Source organism: Mesoplodon densirostris, chromosome 7, assembly GCF_025265405.1.
Source record: "Mesoplodon densirostris isolate mMesDen1 chromosome 7, mMesDen1 primary haplotype, whole genome shotgun sequence".
Classification (NCBI taxonomy): Eukaryota; Metazoa; Chordata; class Mammalia; order Artiodactyla; family Ziphiidae; genus Mesoplodon; species Mesoplodon densirostris.
The window spans coordinates 54,456,468-54,479,560 of NC_082667.1; the positions used below are offsets into that span (position 1 = coordinate 54,456,468).

The following is a 23,093-nucleotide window of genomic DNA, read 5'->3' on the forward strand; positions in this document are numbered from 1 at the left end:
AACTAGTGAACTTGTAAAAATTTACCTGACTCTACTCAGGTCAAGTTAATAACAACACCTCATTCCCTCTATCTTTTCTTTTTTAGCATGAATGCTTTTACACACACACATACACACACACACACATACAGTTATTCTCATGTGACTGCAAGTGATTATTTTTAGGATCAAAATATATCTTAACAAGCTGTAGAATTATGCAGTAAACAGATGGCCCTTGGGGAGGACCCATTCTGCTTTGGAAGAATGCATATTTTTAGCAGAACAATTTGGGCATCATTGGAAAAAGTTCTGGGCATTCTTACTCCTCAGTGGGGGAGTCTGGGGCAGGGAGTGGGCTGGCAGCAAAATGTCGTAGAGAGGAGTGGGAGACATCGGAGAGCCCTGCTTGCTCAGATGCTCTGATCCCTGGTTTCACGTGTGGCTAATGGTGATGTTTTTGTCTTCCCTTCCCTGTGTCTTGGTAGGAAAGCCCAGTAGTTTCTTTCCAGAGGACAGTTTTATAGACTCTGGAGAAATCGACGTGGGGAGACGGGCTTCCCAGAAGATTCCTCCTGGCACTTTCTGGAGATCTCAGGTGTTCATAGACCATCCTATGCATCTGAAATTCAATGTGTCTCTGGGAAAGGCGGCTCTGGTCGGCATTTATGGCAGAAAAGGCCTTCCTCCTTCACATACACAGGTAACCAGAACCCCACGGACCCTGCTCAAGAAGCCTAATGCTTAAGCCTGGATCTCTGAGCTTGAAGGAAATTTCATGTATTTTATAGCCCATTCATCCATTTGCCCTCTCTCAGACCCTACCTTTCGGATGAGTAGGGTTGTATCCTCGGAGCTTGTTAAGAGGAAGGCTTTCTAGGAAATCTCTCAATAGCCTTTTTTTACTAGTACCCAGTCTCGAAGTTAAATTATCCAGGAAGTGTAATCTAGAGAAAAAAGCATGCACTTTGGAGTCAACGAGACCTGGGTTTGAATCCTCTTGTTATCAGCTATGTGACCTTGAGCCTGTAACATCCTTTCAGAGCAAGTTTCCTAATCTAGCCAATGGTGATAACAATACCCATTTTACAGGGCTGTTGTGAAGAGTGGAGAAGCACACCTAGAAGGCGGCTCGTGCAGGACCTGGCTCCGAGCAAAACATCCCTTCTCTCCTCAGGGCTTCACATTTACCCAGACACATGCACACTAGAAGCACTTAAGAAACTCAGCCAGCGTTAGCAGGTGTAAGCTTTTATATATAGAATGGGTAAACAACAAGGTCCTACTGTATAGCACAGAGAACTATAGTCAATATCCTGTGATAAACCCTAATGGAAAAGAATATTTAAAAAAAGAATGTATATATATGTATAACTGAATCACTTTGCCATATAGCAGTAATTAACACAACATTGTAACTCAACTATACTTCAATTAAAAAAAAAAAAAAAAAAAAAACTCGGCCAGTGTGATTGACACATTACCAGTCATGATGGGTTAAGAGCAGACTTGTGTGAGGTCCTCCCAGCCCTGGGACTGGAGTAATATAAATCATAGGCATCCGTCAGACATTCCCTGGCCAAAGGCAGTCTTCCTAGCCGCCGTAGTTATTTAATTTTTAGATAAAAGCTAGATAAATACATTTGCTAAGGATGGAGTTGCAGAAAAAGTAGACAGAGCCCGGGCCCCTCTGATTTCTTTGTAAAACTGCCATGCTGGTCCTGGACTTCATGCCCCTAGACATTTTCACATGAGACAGAATCAGTATCTATTTTGTTTTTCTTTAAAGGTAGACAGGCAGACAGGTAGACAGTTGCACGATTTGCTTGCCAGTAGGCCAGCAGGACTTCCCCAACAACTGCCTGTTGTTAGCACTGTGTAACTGACTTCAAGTCTCTCACGCTAGTAGGCTTGGATCATTCGGCACTTGTGTTTGACACAGCACGTGATTATTGATAGAGTTTTGAGCTAATCCAGTTTAGTTCCCCTAAAACTGCTCCCTGAAACTGGAGCGTTGAGAAAGGGTCATTGACGAGAGGAAGATAGGTATAAATCAAACTTCCGTTTGCACTTGACTGACATTTAAGCCACATCCAGTGCTCCAGGCCCAATCCTAGACCCCTGGGATTCCTACCCACCATCCCCTGCATGGGGTTGGAGTTCAAACAGTCACGAAGTGTCTGGGTTTCTGATCACTGGAAAAGCATGGTTGTCCTGTGCAAACTCTGAGACTTAAAAATAATCCACCAATTGCAGTGCACTCACAAGAGTATCAGGAGACTATTACCAGGGGAAAATGGGTTCTGGGAAGGAGTTGGAGTTGGTTGGTCAACCTTCACGTGGCTTAGCCTCTTTTGCCTGTTTCAGTCTGTATTTCCCCGTATCCTCCCCGGGAGAAGCCTAAAGAATCTAGCATTGTGGTGAAGCAGGTCCACCGCTAATGATGCTCTCTTTGTACTTCAGTTTGACTTTGTGGAGCTGCTGGATGGAAGGAGGCTCTTGACCCAGGAAGCACGGAGCCTGGAGGGACCCCAGCGCCAGTCTCGGGGAGTTGTCCCCCCTTCTAGCCATGAGACGGGCTTCATCCAGTATTTGGATTCAGGAATCTGGCACCTGGCTTTTTATAATGATGGGAAGGAGTCTGAAGTGCTTTCCTTTCTCACCACTGCCATTGGTAAGGAAGCTCCACCCCTCTGGGATCTGTGGGATATTGTCTCTTCGGGTTAGAGGACACTTGGGGATCCTGGGAGTTGAAGTGGACAAGGGGATGTGTCTTGCCCAGAGCTGCAGAGGCCACCTGGCATGAGGCCATCCTGACTGGGCTTGCCGGACAAGGGGTGGGAGTGAGATGCAGGGAAACGGAGGAAGGGAGTCACAGGAGGAGCTGGAAGGCCATGTTGGGCTGGCACCTGAGCCCAGCGCTGTTGCCCGCCGCCTTCCTTGTGTTATCTGTGGCCTAGTGTGTGGACTAGCAGCTACATTTAAACACCAAGGGGCAAAACTGACAAGGAGACAGGAGTTCTTGTTACTTCTCTCCGTCACCTATATTCGTCCTTATAATCTCCCTTGGTTCAACTCACTGATCTGTTATTTGGGTTTTTGGTTTCTTACGTGAGCTTTTGTTTGCTTGTTTGTTTTGCTTTTGGAGCCAACAACCCCTGGCAGATGAGGAAAAAAAAAAAAAAAGATAAAGGCTTGGAAAGAGGGTGAGAATAACCATGCAAAGGGCTGGATGAACAGTCTGATCAGATGGGGGTTTTGTAGAGAACCGAGATGTCCTGAGCTCTGGCGGAAAGCCTGGAAGATTTAAATGAGCTCTTAGCAGCTTCTTGTCCCTCGTAGTGGAAGAGTTCTCATTCAGAGAGAGCGCCTTGGCCGCCTCACAAACCTGTGGGTGTCCGGGGAGCCTGGCATCCTGTCTTAAGGCATTTCTCTTCTTTACGCACGTACTGCACAGAATTTGTCTCCTCCTTAGATCACCACAATGTGATATGCGATGCATTGGGCTCAGTGGTTCAGGTCAGAAAACGTTGCTTCGGTTTATATCAGAAGCGCAGTGACACAGCCTGGAGATAAAATCCCCTACAGGAAAATAAAACTTCCGGAAGACAAAACGTCACTAACCAGAATGCTTGGGGATGGACTTTCTGCTTAATGAAAACCTCTGTGTTGTTTTGAGTTCACCTCAAAACTCTGTCTTGGTCCTTGTCTGGGAGCCTCTCTGACATGGGAAATGGAGTTGAATAAAAACCTCTGAATCTGGTCGTTGGTTCCTAAAACTTTTGCAAGACCCAGGTTCTTCCTTCTAAGCAGCAGTGGTCATTTTCAGGCCATTTTCCTCTTATTTGCAATTTTGCCCGTAGAGTTGAGGCGGAGAATACCTTCCCATTAAATACGGTGCACAGTGTATAGGCTTCTGCCGTAACTGCAGGCTCAACATTCTACTCTCTTAGCAAAATGAGGGAGGTGGAGCTGTTAGGCTACACCAGCTCCGGGGTAGGAAATATCACTTTGTGCTGCCCTTATTTTGGAAGTGTCTGTCCTAGCTGCTGGTCTCTGCAGTCTTGGCAGCCGCTGTGCTGTTGGTTTCCTCCCTTGATGCCTTCTTTTGAGGTGCGGTAGAAGGTGTGCTCACTTCTGAATCTCCACCACTAATTTGTGTTCTGGCCCTGCACAAATGCCATCTCCTGGTTCCTTGAGACTCTGGAATTTGAGGCTGCAGCTCGGTGGTTGGTGGTGACCCAGGAGGCTGTTGGTGCAGCCATTTCCCGTCATGGGAGAGCCAGTCCTGGTCCTCACCATCAGTTAGACTGACACTCGGCAGGTCTGCCAGGCTCCACACCCTGTTTCTTCTCTCTTTCTGGACACGGTGGCTTCAATTTAGAGACATGATTTTCGAGTCATTCGTCGTGCCTGAGTTTCAGCTTCATGGTCTCACAGCCTGATTTCTCTTAGGCGCAGTATCATGCTTGCTCAGAACTAAGGTCTCCTACAATCAGAATTCTGTATTTTTAATAACTGAGCACAAATATGAAAGGAAATTAATACAAACCCCCAAAGAAAGCTACTTTTAATTAGGATGTGCCTCTCAGAGAAATAAGATGTAGGTACAGTTAGGTACCTTTGCCAACTCTTGGCTTGTCAGAGCTTGCTGACCTGTTTTGTCATAATTAAGGACATGGCCTTGCTTTTCCCTCAGGTTCTCCTGTTCTCACCTAAATGATGAAATCTGTCTTCACCTCCTTTAACCCTATAATGTCTTTTAGAGCAGTTAGGCTGTATCGTGCTTCTCAGAGTTCTGTGAACCACCTGGCGTCTTGTTATAATGCAGACTCTGCTTCAGTCGGTCAGGCTGGGTGTTTAGAGTCTGCATTTTGTACCAGCACCCAGTGAGATGCTGCTCATCTGTGGCCCACATTCTGAGTAACAAAGGGTTACAGCATCTTATGGGGGGGGTCTCAAATATTGTTGTACAAAGGAGTCACCTGGGAAGTGAGTCTAAAATTCAGATTCCTGGGCCTTTTCCCAGGAGGCCTGAGGTAGAGTCCAGGTGATCCTGATTCTGGGGGTCGGTCTGTCAACTGAGCTATGAAAACAAATGCCTTCGGGCTTCCCTGGTGGCGCAGTGGTTGAGAGTCCGCCTGCCGATGCAGGGGACACGGGTTCGTGCCCCGGTCCGGGAAGATCCCACATGCCGCGGAGCGGCTGGACCCGTGAGCCATGGCCGCTGAGCCTGCGTGTCTGGAACCTGTGCTCTGCAACGGGAGAGGCCACAGCAGTGAGAGGCCCACGTACCACAAAAAAAACCCACAAAACAAAACAAAACGCCTCCGGAGCACTGCTTTCCATTCCTTCCTTCTCTCACTGCTCCATGTTAGCTCTGCAACCACAGTCAGTCACGTCACCTCTGTGAGCCTCATCTTTCTTGTCAGGAAAATGAAACAATAATAGTACTTGGCAATCTCCATTGTGCAGATTGGAGAGAATGAATATAAATTGCCCAGCCCAGGCTTCGATACATGGAAGTGTTTAATATTCTCTCCCATCCCCTTTCCCTGTCCACCTTTCTCTCCCTGCCTTTCTGACTTGTCTGTCTTCCTTCAAGCTACAGTGATTGTTTAATGAATACCTTTTTTTTTTTTAATACAAAAACAGACTGACTCTGATGTTGCTATTAATCCCTCTCTCCCCAAGTCTCTGGCGTTGAGTCTCAGCTGTCTTTGGTCGTTACCTGTGAACCATGAGTTGTAATTTGTCTTGGCAGGTTAATTAAAAGTTTAGGTCTTGTTTTAGTGAAGTCATTATAGTCCCAATATACAATTGTAACTCTCAGGTTTTGCTTAACACACAAATTGGAATGTGGCCCTCCCTCCGTTACACACTGAAATGCAGAGCTAGAATTTAAGAAGATTTGAGATGTCAGAATCCAGAATATTTATGTCTGTTTGTAATTAAGTAGTGGGAGAAATAATTGTGTTTAATATAACAAATGGCTATATTGTGTACGTTTTTGCTTTTCCCTCCATTTAATGCAATCCAGCTGATGATTTTAAATTAAATAAGTTTATCTTTTGCCTTCAAAAAATCTAAAAGCACTTTACAAACTGTGTACACAAATATATATACACGGAGATGTGCTGTTGACAGAGCTCCCTCTGCACTAGATGCATTTTCTCTCTCACCCACACACACATGCACACAAACCGCTGAAACTGAGCAGATTTTAGCATAAAACATGGCAGCTATTTTCAGAAAGAATGGCCTTTCCCCCACATGCAGAGATCTCGAATTTGAAGGTTATGTTTTTTCTGGTTCTGGCTCCGTTTGGGGGTAGATGACCTGGCTGACCCCGAGTACTGAAGGAAGTAGGAAGATGTATACCAATAGCTAAATTATAATTCACCATTGCCATTTACACAGGGCTTTAAATACATTCTCTAAGCCCTGCAGTAACTCTACATGGTGATTATTTTTATTTTCACCCCCTATTGTAGATGAGGAAATTGAGGTTCAGAGATGTCTTGAGAAGAGCCAGGACTTGAATTTGTATCTGTCTGACTCCAAAGCTCATGATCTTCCTTCTTTAGTCATCTGCCTCTTTTCAGGATCAAGCCCCCTTTTTTGGATATTACACTTACTTTGGTTTTCCACCTGTTCATTCATTCAGCAGACACTTAGAGAGCGCCTCCTGTGTGTTAGGGACCATGCTTAGCTCTTTTCTGTATGTAAGAGAGAACAAGAACCTTAGATAATTCTCATTTTGATCTCAGCTTTACAGATGAAGAAACTGAGACTCAGAGAATTTAATTGACTAGCCCAAAGTCACACAGTCAGTAAGGGCAGGGCTAAGATGGAAACTTGGTCTCCAAATCCCATGTTCTGTCCATGATGCCAGAGTGTCTTACTGTTTGGTCTGATAAAATAAATACTTTATTTCTATTTGTATTATTTGGAATATAATTTCCCCTTTATTAATTTGCCTCCAATATAAGTAAGCATCTTAAATCAACATAGGAAGTTTTCTTGAGAAGTCATTAAAAAGACCATGAAAAAAATCTCACAACATCCAAAATTTTAAAAATAAGAATACCTTTGTAAGCATTGCTTGCAACCCCAAGACCTGACAAGTCAGTGTTGCAGTGTTTTGGGCCTCTAGATATAGCGTAGCATCTTAGCTTTTAATTGTGGTTGATGCTGAAGCATAAAAAGACAGATCACCCTGACATTGTGGCAATGTGAACCAAGTTGGAAAATAACAGAGGTTACCCCACAGCGGATTTAGAAACCCAGAGAAAAATTAGAATCCTTGTTAGAAAACACAGACCCTGGTAATTTTACGAGAAACATGCCCTTGTCTTCCTGGTCTGAGGACATTTCATGGTAATTAAAGAGGAGGGTCCTTTTGTTCAGGCCCAGGCAGCTGCTATAAATTGACCTATTCTATGTCCAGGGACTAGAAGCAGATCTAATCCTTCCGTCCTACCTTCCTTCCTTTCTTCCTTTATCCAAAAATGATTACATACCTGCTCTTTCCTAAGGTGGAGATACAGAGAAGGTCTAACGTGGTTTCTGGCCAAAGTAGTTCATGGTCTTGACTAAGGAGATGAGCATTTACATAGTAAGTGCCTCTAATCCAGGAAGAGAGAAAGAAGGGTCACTCGTGGAGTCCCTGGTCAAAGTGCCATGAGGGTTGGAGGAAGACAAGGGCACGTCCAGCCAGATGGGTCAGGGAGGGCTCTCTGGATGAAGTGACGCATGATGGGACCTTAAAGGATGGGTAGAATTCTCACATTTAAAGGAGGAAATGGCAGGGGTTTGTTGAGGATGTTATTCCAGGTGGCAGGAAGAGCATGAGCAAAAGAGAGGTAGGCAGAGAATTCAGCGCTGGCTGTGGGGAGCCACCATCCTGATTGGCTACAGCAAGGATGCCTTGCTGGGGAGAAGTGAGTTATCAGGGAGCCCATTGAATGCCACCCTAAGGGAGAAGCTCCTTCTGCAGGTATGAGGTGCCATTGCAGGCTTTGAGCAAGGGAATAAAATGATTAGAGCTGCAGGCTTTATCTTGCGGGGCCCAGAACAAGAGCCCATTAATGTATATAACAGAGGAAGTTTCCTGGGATTGAGCTTTGTGATTTCATGAGAAAAAAGAAGGCGGCAGTGGAGGGGGAGCCAGGAAGGACAGAGGGACAGTTCAGTAGCACTAGTGGTTTTTTTATTTGCTGTCCCTGCAACCCATTCCTCTTTATTCCCAGGTGTAAATAGATACTTTCACATGAGCTTCTATCTTACAATGGTCATCAGAGTTGGGTTTTTCAGGATTTTCCAGAGACCAGTGGACAGTGCTATTTGTATATTCCCCTTGCTTTGATTGGGTAAGACTACTGTTCATCAGCCTCTGGGTGCATTTGCAGGGATCTAGAGAGAAAAATCTCTGACATTATGTACTGTGGTTTGTTTAAAAACCTGCACGGGGCCTCCCTGGTGGCGCGGTGGTTGAGAGTCCGCCTGCCGATGCAGGGGATGCGGGTTCGTGCCCCGGTCTGGGAGGATCCCATATGCCGCGGAGCGGCTGGGCCCGTGGGCCATGGCCGCTGGGCCTGCGCGTCCGGAGCCTGTGCTCCGCAACGGGAGAGGCCACGGCAGTGAGAGGCCCACATACCGCAAAAAGATAAAAAAAAAAAAAAAAAACCTGCACGACTTCAAAGAAGAAACTAAGGAGTGATTGAGAAATGATTTTCAGTTTCTCATAAGCTCTGCCCCGCCTTTCCCCATATCCCCTTCCTCTGAATTATAAGATATAATACAGCAATGACGAATCAAGGTCTCTCGGTAATCAATTTAACCTTCTTGTCAATGACATTGGCAGCACGCTGTGAAATTTCTACTGAAAACACCTCTTTGGAAAGGTGCCGTGTGAATTCACCTCTCCCTGATAGCAGCGATTTATTGGGAGCAATCTGGTATAAGTGGAATGAAATTGTAGGTGGGAGGTAGAACTCAAGTCAGCACACTGGAGACAGACTGTGGCCAAAAATCTGTTCAGTGGAGGAGAGCTTGGAATATCAGAGCGCTTCACCTGCAGCCTGGAGACCAGCCCTGCCAGCAGCTGTCCCTGCAGACGACAGGGCAGGGTTCCCACCACCTCCACGCCACCCGCTCCTCTGCCTCTGCCATCTATTTTGTAAATTATCTGGGGCCTGGCGCCTCGAGGACAGGAAAGAAACAAAGGGAGCTCAAGGACACAGTAGGTACTCGCAATAAAGCTTGTCTCTCCATGGGAACAGTTAGAAATGAATTTAGTGTGCAGGTAACAAGATCTCTGCTAGAGTGGCATTTAAGTGGGATTTTGATGTTCTCATGTACACTTTTGGTCTAGGGCAGGCCCATCCAGGGCCAGTACAGTGGTTCAGCGTGGCATCAGGGACCAGCCTCCTTCTGCTCTTGCGCTATGCCATCCTCAGCTCTGGCTGTTGCTTTCATGCCTGCCTCTCATGGTCCTAAGGTGGCTGCTGCAGCTCCAGGACTCACGTCTGCATGTCAGGCAGGAAAAAAAAGATAGGGGAAAGAAGTAGGGAAGCCAATTTTTTCCTAAAACCCTCAGCTTACATTTCTTTCACAGAGCTGTGTCCCTTGGACATTCAGAGATGTAGGGAAGCCTGAGGAATATTTTTAGCTTGCCACCTTGGCACTCGAAACAAAAGGAAGAGGGGAAGTGAATATGGGGTCATCGGTGTCTGCCACAGGCTTCACTGTTTGGTCTGTTTGACTCAGTAAAGTATTCACTGACAGCCTCTTACTGTGTGCCAGCCCCTGGCCTGGGCATTTAGGTGCAGCCATGAGGCAAATGTGGTGCCGCCTTTGATTTCCTCACAGGCTGGTAAGTGAGGCTAAGTGAGGCTGAGATAAAGGAGAAGCTGCCCATATACCTGAGGAGGAGGGAAGAGCCTTGGTTCAGTCTCTTTACAATGCGTAAGGCAGCAAGGACTTCTCTATTAAGGTTCCAAATCCCTTGCGTGCTGCTTTAAGGGGCCAGCAGGAGGAGCAGGTCTAGAGTGGTTGCAGGCAGATTTAGACACTACATCTGTTCATATTCTCATTCAGCCAGTGTTCACTAGTTGCCTTTTACCTGCCATGTCCTGAGCAGGCATTGGTGTCCATGGTTTATTAAGTAGCCATGCTTCCTGCCCTCGGGAGTTTACAGACATGCTTGAGACAATATGAGATAGATTCTTAAGTTTAATTACAATCATCCAATATACGTGTAAGTGTATAATGGTAACTGGTAAATATTCATTGTAGTAAAGAAGAGAAGAGGGTACTCTGGAGAAACAAACAGGGGACCTAATTTAGATGGCTGGGACAGGGGTAGATATTCGTTGTTTAGATGAAGGTTTGGGGAAAGAATACACCAAGCAGAGGGAAGAGCATGTGCAAAGGCCCTGGGATAGGCAAGAGCTGGGAGTTCAAGGAACTTTGAGATGGTCACAGTGTGGGATGCGGGTATCAAAGGGCAGAATGGTATCAGGTAAGGCTGGAGAGGTACCAGGAGCCAGACTGTACTGGCTTTAACATGGCACGTGAAGAGCTTTGTTTTGTTTTGTTTTTTAATCTATCCTAAGGGTAGCAGGAAGCCACTGTGGGACTCTGAGCTGGAGTGACCTAATCTGATTTACATATTGGAAAGTTTCTCCAGCTGTAGGAGCTGGGACCCCAATTAGGAGGCTGTGACAGTGGTCTCGGCAGGGGCTCAGGCTGGCCTGGGCCAGGATGGAGGCCTTGGAAATGGAGATAAATGAATCGATTTGAGCTGTCTACCACCCCTTGGAGATTATTGGCAAACCACAGGTGTTAAGATAATGTTTCCTAAGGAAAGAGATTTAAGCAAGGAGAGAAAAGGGTTGAAGAATGGTCCATTTTCCAGGTGAGTGAAGACAGGCAGCTCGGGGGAGGGAGCTGGGAGAAGGTGCTGGGGGAGGGTCAACAGAAAGAGTCCAGATATTTCTGGGCTCTTCTATGTCAGCATTTCAGCCTTCTTCCTCCACCCAGAGCCAGAGCTCCCATTTCACTTTGGGTTTATGTTTTTTTCTTCCTTCTTCTGAGTTAGAACTTTATTTATTTATTTTTTAACATCTTTATTGGAGTATAATTGCTTTACAGTGGTGTGTTAGTTTCTGCTTCATAACAAAGTGAATCAGCTATACATATACCTACATCCCCATATCTCCTCCCTCTTGCATCTCCCTCCCTCCCACCCTCCCTATCCCACCCCTCTAGGTGGTCACAAAGCACCGAGCTGATCTCCCCGTGCTTTGCAGCTGCTTCCCACTAGCTATCTATTTTACGTTTGGTAGTGTATATATGTCCATGCCACTCTCTCACTTCATCCCAGCTTACACTTTCCCCTCCTCGTGTCCTCAAGTCCATTCTCTACGTCTGCGTCTTTATTCCTGTTTATGTTTTTGTTACTTTGGGATTACATCTGGCAGGAGCCTAAGCAAACGTTTTGTTTATTTATATCACACTTTTAAAGATAAGAAAACTACAGCTTAGAGAAGTCCCATGACTTGTCCAGGGTCACACAGCCTGGCAAAGCCAAGATCATAATGACAACAGTCTGTTGATTGAGCACTGATTCCATGCCAGGCACTGTACAGGGTGCAGTATCAGTTCCCAAACACCCTGGAAGTTAGATCATGTGCGTCTCTAAGTTATAAATAAAGAAACCGAGGCTCAGAGATCAATGCTATTTGCCAAGATGTCTTAAGTAAGAAATAGAGCCAGGTTAGCAACCCAGAGCCCATGCTCTTTCTCTTACATCCCAGTGACCAGGTTTCTGGTGTGTGATGACATCTTATACACTCTTGCAGTCAGAGAATCATCAAGGTAGCTGGGGTCCTAGAGGTCATGGCATTCACATCTCCTAGGCTCACAGGGTGCAGGCAGTGGGCCTGCCATCCCCGCCTGCAGGGCTCCCATCTGCCCGGGCCTGAAGAACATGCTGACCTGTACCGACTCCTGCTGAAGGAACCCCAACTCCCACCCCCATTCAGGTGGAGTTTCCAATAGAAGATATTTTATCAGCAATGGTTTATTTATTTATTTATTTATTTTGCGGTATGCGGGCCTCTCACTGTTGTGGCCTCTCCCGTTGCGGAGCACAGGCTCTGGGCGCGCAGGCTTAGTGGCCATGGCTCACAGGCCCAGCCGCTCCATGGCATGTGGGATCTTCCCGGACCGGGTCACGAACCCGTGTCCCCTGCATCGGCAGGCGGACTCTCAACCACTGCACCACCAGGGAAGCCCAGTGGTTTAATGTTTATGTGACAGATGATTAGTTTTTATTTTCCGATGGCTCTTTTTTCTCTCATTTGATAAAGGCAGCTGCTTCTCCCCATCTTGCCAGCTAGCTTCACCATTTCAGAACAGCGGCTTTAAGAGCGTTCTCACCGTGGTGTCCTTTTCTTTCCCTTTTCAGTACCGCTGATGTGTGGGACATGACTAAATACATGGCCTCCTATTCTGTGACACCCTCTGAGGAATAACCCTGACCCAAGTCTGCTGGACTTGGCATTGGCAGTAGATAGTTGAGATTGTCGCCATGGCCAGAGAGATGGTGTGGTCCAGAGAAAGGGCAAAGGCTTTGGAGTGAAACAGACCTGGGTTTGAATTCTGGCTGCACTATCTGTGAGCTGTGGGACATAGGATAGGTCTGAACTTCACCTAAGTCACCTGTAGTTAGGATTAAAACCTGCTTTAGAGAGTCTGACGATGACATGAAAGCACTTGATTTCAGGATAAGTTCTCAACACGTTTTTAAGGGTCTCATAATGATTCAGCGTTTGCTGAGCATCAGCTTTGGTAAGTGCTGGAGACTCATCAGTGAATAAAACAGAAGCTTTGCCCTCAAAGAGCCTGCAGTCCACTGGGAGAATTGACCCTTTCATAAGTAATTCCAATAGCATGTGGTCTGTGCCAACAGAGAGGTCTGGGCGAGCTCCCATGGGAGCAGAGAGGAGGGCAGCTACCTCTGCTGGGGATGCAGGAGGGGGTTGTGAGGCATGAAGGACTTACGGTGAGAAAAGTGCTTTGTGAGCTGGAAGGCAGTGTGCAAATATTCATTATTACCAGCTTGGGGCCAGAGCAGAAGTGAGAACCAGAAAGGAACTATAGAGAAAGAGTGACTTAAAAAAAATTAATAAATAAAGGAGAAATAGTAACCATCTCTGCTCGATGACAGACATGGTCGCTGTGGACCAGGCAGGAAAGGACCATTATTAGCTTTTAGAGATGAGAAGACAGAGTCTTTGAACAGTGACTCACAGGAGGACATGAAGCCAGGTCGTCCTTGGTCAGTGAGCACCAACTGAAAGACCAAAGGTCACAGATACTCCCTGCAGCCTAGAACCTTCTTCCGTGAACATTAACTTCTTGTGAGCAGCTTGGAGGAAAGAAGGCACAACTGCCGGTTCAGGGCACTGCCAGGCACCTGGCTGAGTAATGTTCTTTCTTTCTGTCCTGGGAGCTTTGTGCATTCCACGGCTGCTGGATTCAGGGGGTAGAGCAACTCTGAAACTGGTTCAGATCTGCAGTTCACAGATGGAAATGCGGGCTCCAGAACATTCCAAGCCACTAACAGTTATTTGTTCTTTTAAGTTTGACAAACTCCTCCCTGCCTCTCTGAAATCACTTGGCAAAATTAATAATATTCATATTAACAGCTACTGTTTATTCACTGCATAATATATCTAAGTATTATCCTGGATGTTGTAGATAAACTGTTTCAGGCTCTGTACAACAGGCATGCAAAGTAGGTATTTTTTCTCCAGAGGAAAGTGGAACTCAGAGTGATTAGATGACTAAGCAGAAGTTTCATACCTGGTCAGTGAAAGAGCTGGGATTTGAATCCAGGTCTCTCTGGCTCCAGTATCCACACTTTTCCCCGTATGTGCTTTCCCACTCATGCCTTTGTGTGAGAGTGCCTGGTGTATCTACTGGAATTGGGTAGAGGGCATGAATGGGATGGTTCCCAGAGAAGAACCTAGAAAATGAGGTTAGGGCCAGCCTGGCAAGGGCTTTATGGACCAGCTTAAAAGTCTGGTTTTGAAGGCAGTGGGGAGCACAGGATACTTTTTAAGCAAAGATGTAGCTTGATTTGGGGCTTGGATCGATCTCTTTGGCAGTGGTTAATACAAATGGGTTAGTTTCTCAGACTAAAATAGGGAGAAGAATTGGAAGATCAACTGATTCAGTAACCAGTATGGTTAGATGAGAGAAGAGGGCCTGAATTGGGAAAGTGCTACAGTTTTGTATAAAGGAAGGGATGCATTCAAGGACATTATAGACTAGTTTTCTTGACCACTTTGCTGTCAGGGAGAGGCAGGAAGTGTCAACCTCAGAGAATGGATACATAGTGATATTGTTAATTCAATTAGGAAATAAGTAGGGGAAATGGATTTGTTGGTGGAAGGAGGTAGGGAGATGGTCAATTCACATTAGATTTGAGCTGCTCATAGGATTTCCAAGTGGGTGTCAGTTGTTGGCAGTTACCAGCAGGCAGATGGATAAACAGGCATTGACTTGGGGTAGCTCTGACCTGGAGACAGGAACCCAATGGATGTTGTGGTGTGGATGTGAGAGGGCAGAGCCCTGAGAAGCAGGGAGTCCAGGACGGAACCCCAGTATTCAGAGGGTAGGTAGGGGAGAGAGACACAGAGATTCGCCTTAGAGAAAAGTTGGGGAGCTCATGACAAAGAAGCTGCTGGAATTGGTCATTAGGAGGTTATTGGCAACGTTAGTGGGAGCCTTTCCGCCCCTGTTGCAGGTGGAAGCAGGGTCACCCCAAGTTCAGGAGTAAGAGGCGTTGAGAAGAAACAATTCCTTCTAGACAGAGCAGGGAAGGAGACAGATGGGAGTAACCTGAGGAGGAGGCAAGTTCAAGGAAAGGTTTACATAAGGTGGGGGGAGTTTTGAGCGTGTTGTCAGCTGCAGGAAAGGAGCCAGGGGAGGAGATTGGAGGCCCAGGAGAGAGGGGAGGTGATTGATGCAAGGCGTGGGGGGGAGACACAGAACGGAGGGCTCATCCTAGGAAAGGAGGGGAGACACCTCTTCCTGTGGGACAGGAAGGGGTAGTGAAGATGAGAAAAGGTGAAGTGAGGTTTGAAGGTGGAGGAGAGAGGAATACAGGGTAGGGTGTGCGCTGATCTCAGGGTCAGCGGCGCTTCCTAGAAATGGGTTGCCTTACTGCCTAAGCCCTCTGTGGCCCGAACTGTGTGTGCGCCCTTCCATGTAAAGAAAGCCTCAAGGCGGCACTGAATCGGATCGGTTATATTGTGTCATAAAGCAGGAGAAAGAGGGGGAACACGGCTTAGTGGTTAGAGAGTGCCTTTGAATCCAGATGGCCTGGTTTGCATCCAGTCTCTGCCACTTAGCAGTGTGACCTTGGGCAAGATACATAACCCGTCAATGCCTCAGTTTCCTTATCTGAAAAATGATGATAATATTAGTACCCATTTCATGGGAGTAATTATGAGGAGAAACTGAACTGATATTTGTTAAATACTGAGAACAATACCGGGCACATGATAGGTGCTGTACAAGTGTTTGTTATTGTTATTGGCAATAACAGTCACTAGTTGTTTTTGGTGCTTATGGGGCCCCAGGAGCGAGCTAAGTGTTGTACATGCATTATCTAACTTAAATTTTGTAACAGTCCCAGGGAAGCAGGAGAAATTATTTTCTTTATATAGATGAAGAAATAAGGTTCAGAGAAATTAACAAACTTGTCCATAGTCACACAAGGAGTAAGGGCAGAGCCAGGATTTGAATCTAGAACAGTCTGACTCTAAATCTGTGCTCTTTCGACACTGGCTTTTCTCTACTTTCCCTGGGCCCCTCCCAAGTCGGTACCCATTTCCCAGGGTAACGGGTAACTATCTGAGGCTCTGCTCTGAGGGTCTGCAGGGTGTGTACTTTGTCAGTCCTTAGTGCTTGTCTGGGCCAAAGCATTTGCACCTAAGGATCTCTACTGAGAGAAGCTCCTTTTTCTTCACAATCAAGCGCGGGTTTAGTGATTGCAAATCTATCAGAGGTTTGGGAGGGTTTCTTGCTGTTTAAACAGCGCAGAGGATCTTCTGTTGAAATGACAGGACTATGAGTGTTATATGAAGGGTTATAAAAAAGTGTAGGCCAGAAACCTCCAAACATCTGGTTTCACTTTGAGTAGCTGCTTGTTCATGCCTTTATCTGAGCAGCACTCGTGTTCGGGCCTAATGGAAACACAGTTTGTTTCATTCCTGGTTCATATTACATGTCAGCCTGATTTTTTATTTTCATTTGTGTCAGAGGCCAAAGAATCCATGCACGAGTGCAAGGGATGGACAGTAAATTTTGGAAAAGTGAGGAAAAGCCCTATGCACTAAAGCAGGAAGACTAGGATGGTGTTTTTCACAAATATAGTTTGAGTTTTCTCAACCCTATAAACGCAAGCTATTCCTTGGAAAGCTTTCGTTTGGGAAATTGTTTCTACCACCATTATCTCTTTCTTTTAAATGATTGAGGAGGAAAGTGAAATCTGTTGAGCTTCTCATAGGTGCCAAGTACTACACTAAGCACAGTTTATGTACATTAACTCATTTTAATTCTCATAACCAACTTGTGCCATCAGAGTCATTATCCCCGTTTTCCAGATGAGGGGATTGCATTCAAGGTCACACAGAATCAGAGCTAGGATTCAAATCCACGTATATCTGATTCATACTTATTTTGGAAGTTTCCAGCACTTTTTGAGTGCACTGAGCTGAGATTTGTTTTTTGTGTGTTCAATAAGTGATTAAAAACTCCTTTGATCACAATACTAGGTCACAACAATGTTGAAAGTGAAAGGCAAAAAAAGATACTTAGCGTAATAAAGAACATTGATTTCTAGTCAAAAGCCAGCGCTTGCTGGTTAAATATTAGATAAATTCCTTTTGAAACTAGTAATAGATAAGGGTGTATCTATTAGTAAGCATTGTTTTAGAAGTTCTGGCTTAAGTGACATAAGGCATGAAACAGAAACAAGAGGCAAAGACAAAGCTCTCATTATTTGTGAAGGATGTGTTTGCATTCCTAAAGAACACAAAAACATTAATTGAAAAACTATTTAAGAGTTAATAAAACTATTTGTAACTGGGGTACAAAACAGCTTTTCAAAAGTCAGTAGATTTCCCATGTACTTGCAATAACCAGTTATGAAATATAATGAAAAATGTCCCAGTCAAAAAAAATCAATAAAAATTAAACTATCATTTTCATGAGAACTGTATGTGACCTATGTGACAAAAACTGCAAAATTTTATTAAGAGCTACAAAATAGGACATGAATAATTAGGAAATATAACATGTTCCTAGATGAGAAGGCAAGCTACTCTAAATATGTCAATTTATCAGTTTAATGGAATGCCAAACAGAATCCTAAAGGGAATTTGGGGGATTTGATTGAAGGGTTTAAGACTTCATCTGGAATAATAAACAGATGAAAGTATGAAAGAGATTCTAAAAAAGAATAATGAAAGGGTGCTCATCTTTAGAGATATTAACGTGCCCTAATTCTATAATAAAAGAGAATAGGAATCAAGCAGATTGATGAAATAAAATCACCTAGAAAGAGTACCAGTTATATGTAAAATTTTAATATTTGAAAAAGGAAGAATTGCACACTAACAGAGAAGAAAAGGCTTAGTCAGTAAATTTTGTTGGAATAACTTGGAAAAGCATCAGATTCAACCAGAGGCTACCAAGTGGTATTCAGAGGGATAGATGTGCCCAGGAGACACAGAGAAGGATTTTTAGCCTGCAGTGTTGGCCCAATATTTAAAAGTTGGATGATTTCCCATAAAACTATTGGTTTATGGCTTACCTTGAAAAATTAGAAGACCATAAACTTCCTGCACAGACAAGCTGCCTCCCCTCAAATACTCTGTAATTCTCCCCGGTCTCCACCTCATCCTTTTTCTTCTACCCGACCTGCTTTACTCCTTTAACTTACCTGCGTGGCTCCTGGAGGAATTTGAGTTTCCACCCTCTGATTCAGACTTCACCTCACACCATATGGCAAAATAAATTCCAGATGGATTAAAGAGTAAATACTTAAAAGTCAAAGTAAAAGAGGATAAAACCCAATATTTGCAATTTCTCTGGCTTAAGAACGACTTTTAAGCTTAAAAGTCATTGAGGAAATCACGAAGAAAAAAGACTAGCAAATTTCACATAAAAATGGAAAACTTCCATGTCTTATAAGACTTATCAAAATAAGAAGAAAAATGGTAGACTGGGAAAATACTTGCAGTAAAAATGAGAGACCAAGGAAAGATTAATATGTATATTATATTAAAGTGCATATGCGAGGAAAAAAATTATGATCTCATAGATATATGGCTAAAGCTCATGCAGAAAAGCTTCCAAAAGTATATAGTATACATGAAATATGTTCAACCTCATTAGTAATCTGAGAAGCGCAAATTAGAATAATTGTGCATCTTTTTTTTTTACCTAATAAGTTAGAAAAACCCCCCATAAGCTAATACCCAACCCCAAAGGGGCTACAGTGAAACTGTACCCACATATATTTCTAGTTGCATTGTAAATCAATACAGCCCTTTGGAAAAGCTTATTGGCATTTTGCATTAAATCATAAAAATGGTCATGTTTTCAACTTTTGAGAGTCTTTCTTAAAGAAATAAATCAATACCTAGAAAAAGCTGCTTGCTTATTTCAGCATTGCTTACAATTGTGAAAATTTGGGAAAAAATCCAGTGTCTAATAATAAGAAAGCGTATAAGCAAATTACATAATATTCACTTAATGAATATTGTTAGCCATTAAAAATTATCATTATCAAGAGTATGAAACATGGGGAAGTGCTTGTAATTTTCAGCCCCAGAAGCAGGACACAGAAGTTATGTTTACAGTACGAACACATCAATTAGTAACAATGCAGTTTGCCTAATCCTACAGTTCAGAAGCAGAATTTGAACTTGAACTCAGATTTTCAACTCTGAGACCACTGCTGTTTCCACCTTCCGACTTCCTGGTGTGGAACCAAAGTGACATTTAGAGAGTGTCCATCAGGGTGTTTGTCAGGCCGGCCATTGGAGTCTGATGCACTTTTAAACTGAACCCAATGCTGTGTTTCAAAGCACTAACCAATGGGGCCTTTGAAAGAGGAGACCTTTGTCTGCCTTATAGCCTCTAAGACCTGGCATTTTCTAAAAGTTTCCTTCTCTCCCTGGTTGGTACAAGTGATAAAATGGGCAAATCTAGAGCACCAGAAAAGGACCTGAGTTGAACCAAATCTGGGGCCAGTGTGATTTCTAAGTGCTGCAGGTGCTAGGACACAGGTGTGTGTCTTTGGGTCTCTGTTACACACCTGTGTATGTGTAAATATTTTCATCGTTTTCTGTTTCTGCTTTTTAAAGAATACATTAAGTTAAAAACATTAACCATGAAAGCACACCATGCTTTCAGCTTTGCTTGAGGTGAAAGACAAGACCCCAGGTGATCCCTCCGTCCTGCATGTCTAGTGTTAGAGGATCCGGAGAGGGCTAAGTGGGGTTTACTTCAAGAAAGAAAGTATATTCTAAAGAATCCTGAGATTTGAAACCTGGGCCCGCCATTCTGTTTCCTGCATCCTCCACACCCAAAGCAGACAAGAATTCTCTGTGTAGCCGAGTTTACCATGACAGTAATAATTCCTTATGTCGTACCGGACTTTTAGCTTACTCAACACAATGACATACAGTTTTTCCATGCTTATTTTGATCTTTACAACCCAGGGAGGTAGGACGGCACTCGGATTATTGTCCCTGTTAATAGAAGCAGCAGCTGAGGTTCAGAAGTTAAGGCTATTTTCCGAAGACTCTTGTATTGGTCCAAGGTCACACAGCATGTTTATGGACAAGCCTGGGTTTGAATCCACTTCTCCTGTTTGATTGGTTGATCCATTCATCCATTTATCTTGGCAAGCATGTGCTGTTCATCCAGTGTGTTTCTATGGTACCTTCGATATGCCGTGCACTCTGCTTGGGCAGTGGTGACAGCTGTGAACACGGCAGACAGGGAGCTGCCCTGGTGGATCTCTCAGACAGCAGGGAGGAGGACATTGATCAGTAATGGGACATGAAAAGTTGTGAAGGAAAAAGGTGAGGTCATGGGAAGCACCTACCAAGGGGAGCCAACCTAACGGGGATAGGGCCAGGAAAGGCTCATTCTGAGTACATGACATCTAAGCTGAGACCTCAGAAAATTGAATAGGGAGAGTGAAGTGAGTGGCAAGTGATAAGAAGGGAGGAGGATTTAAGACAGATGCCCAAGGACCACCAGCATTGAACAGTTGGAGGAAGAGCCAGAACAGGAGAGTGGGGATGAGTGACTACAGTGGCAGAAATACCAGAACGTGTGCTGTTTCCAAAGCTGTGGGAAGAGAGAGCTTCAAGAAAGAGGGACTTAGAAAATCGTCTCCTGCTGTTGAGAGGAGCTTGTGGTTGAGTGTTACACTTACCTCCCTCCTGGAGTCCCACCATGGTGAGAGCAGTGGCTTCAAACAAAGAAACAAGGAACAAGCCCCCAAGGACAAAAAAAAAAAAAAAAGAAGAGACAGTAGCCATCAAGAGATGGCAGAAAGCGGGTTGAGTTAGCAGCGTGGGGAAGGCTGAATACTGGGCATCTGCTGACTGAGATGTCAGTGAGGGCCCCAGAAAACCTCAGGACGAGGCACCAGGCGCTACAGAGGACAAGAAGCAGCTACTTGAGCAGAAGCAGCTAGACCCTTAGGTTTCCTCCCTCATCTCACATAGTCAGTTAAAACACCAACCAGGGGTTGGGGTAGGATAAAGATATTTACAGCCATGCACAGTCCTAAAATCATACCTCCCGCCCACCTTTTCTCAGGAAGCTTCTAGAAAATGCACTCCACCAAAACAATAAAGTAAACCAAGAAGGGGGGCCCAGGAAGTAAGGGGTTCAGTGAATGAGAGAGATGTCCCAGATTGATGGGTATGTAGCCGGCCTAGAACACAAACAGACCAGACCACAGCAGGGCAGAGGGCTCCACGAGGGAGATCTCCAGGCAGAAAGAAAACAGTGGACCTGACAGATTGTCCAGTGTGCTTGACCATGCAGAACATTCTATTTCAGAGGGATTTTAGTTCCTTGCCTCATATGAGTAGAGTCATTAATAGGAGCACAGGACATTAAAGAAGCAGGAAATGATGCTTTTGCGTTGATTGTAGTGGACAGAAGTAGCAGATAACAGTAGCAGTAGATGACATTAGATATAAGTTAAAAATAGCTGTATAAGCACAGCACTTAGAAATATTGGAGTAAATTCTAGAAGAAATAGCCAAAGGAGTTGAGAGCAGTTGTCTGGGAGGTGGCATGGAGAGGTGTGAGTTGGCCAGAGGTCTTCTCGTTTTCATTGTAAGCTTTATAATATTGTTTGACTTTTTAAACTATGTACATGCATTACGTTGATTTAGAAAAAAATTAAATGCTACAGAGTTTAAGGTAGAAAGAGTTGGTGAGCGTCCATTGGAGGCAGCCATAGAAACGTCAGCGAGACCAGCTGGGTTCCTGCTACATCTCCTCACTCAGCCCGGTCCACTTGGATGGCTTATTTGACAGGAAGCTCTACCTGGATGAGAATCTACCTCCAGGATTATATCCAAATAAGTGTGCATTTATTTCCTTCCAGTAAGAGAGTCTATTCTTTCTAGGCCTTCATTATCCAGAGGAATCCAAGTTAAGGATGCTGTGGTGGTTGAAACGTGTAGACAATCTAGCAACCTTTCCACACAGTGTGATGGTTGGGAAGATAAGCTCTGGAGCCTGACACTGGGTTCAAATTCTTGCACCTCCTCTTATTAGCTCTGCAGCCTTAGGGAAATGTGGTCAAGACAACAAACTGGGAAATGGGAGTAATAACCGGCCCAGACTTTGTTATGGGGGGTAGAAGAGTTACCGCATGCAGAGCGGACCCCCCAGAAGTGCACAGTAGTTAATGTTATTATTGTTCCACGTTCTGCTTTCATCTTTATTGTTCTCACAAAAGTCACACAGTTGTCCAACTTTAGGTTTCACCTTTTTATGCCCAACTCTACCAATTCTGATAAAAAGCAAATCAATTTAAAATATATATATTGGTTGCATTATTTTTAGCAAAGCACCGTACTGCTTCCTGGGGGAGACAAAGGCAGTGCAGTCTGGGGTCCTTGGCCTTTAAGAAGACTTAACCCTGATAGCATTGAAGACAAGAGATGGGGGTTACTGTGTAGGGCAAGGCAAATTGTCAAGGGAATTTTGAGAAGGTCAGCAATGAGGGTCACTATTGGCTAGGGTGGACCAAGAAGGCATAGGAGGATTTGGATAGGGAGGGAGGAGCCAGGGAACCAAAATCCAGGGTGAGAAGCTACTGGAAGTGTAGGAGATGGCAGTGTGTCTGGAGTGAGAAGAGTGGGGTTCCCATCTGCATTCTGTAGCCACTCAGCTGGGAGACCTTGAGAAAGGGAATTCTCCTCCCTGAGCTTGGAAGAATCAAATGAGATTCTGTGTACCCGCACTCTCCTGACACACAGTGGGCTCTCATATTCTTTCATTTGTACTTTGAGGCTGAATCCCAAAGCAGAGGCATGTTGACTGGCTGAGTGTCTGAATGAAGACATGTTCTGGGGCAATTCAGAGCCCTAGGCCTAGACCTGTAGTTCCAGGCGGCCTGGTTGTTGTCAGTCTCAGAAAGCTGTTCAGAGAGGAACAGTGGGCCCTTTGATGTGCCTAAAGTAAAGCTCCTTTGGGCCTGCAGCATGGACTGTGGGGCATCTCTTTGGTCCCCATGACTGGCATCCCTCAGCTGACTGCCCTTCACAGCCTCAATTCCACTGCTTATCCTAAATTCCAGCCCTGCTGCTCCACCTGATTCTGAGAATACCTGCCTTTGAACATGTTCCTCTCTTTCTAAGTAACCCCAGGACCCTTCTCTACCTGCAGACTCTCTGCCCAGCCCCCAGTGCTGAGCTACGGTGCCTTCGTGGGGGTCCCTGAGGTGTTGCTTTCTCCCCTGGGTTTTACACATTTATCCATTGCAG

General features: G+C 44.8%; 1 protein-coding gene across 1 annotated transcript in view; it reads left to right on the forward strand.

Annotated features, from left to right (window-relative positions):
* The window catches only part of TENM4 (teneurin transmembrane protein 4), a 392,087-nt gene that overhangs the window by 199,959 nt on the left and 169,035 nt on the right, over positions 1–23,093 (forward strand). Inside the window, exons 7-8 of the mRNA XM_060102952.1 lie at positions 468–682; positions 2,443–2,653. Of these exons, the coding sequence (XP_059958935.1) occupies positions 468–682; positions 2,443–2,653 (426 nt within the window). The remainder of the gene's footprint in view (positions 1–467; positions 683–2,442; positions 2,654–23,093) is intronic.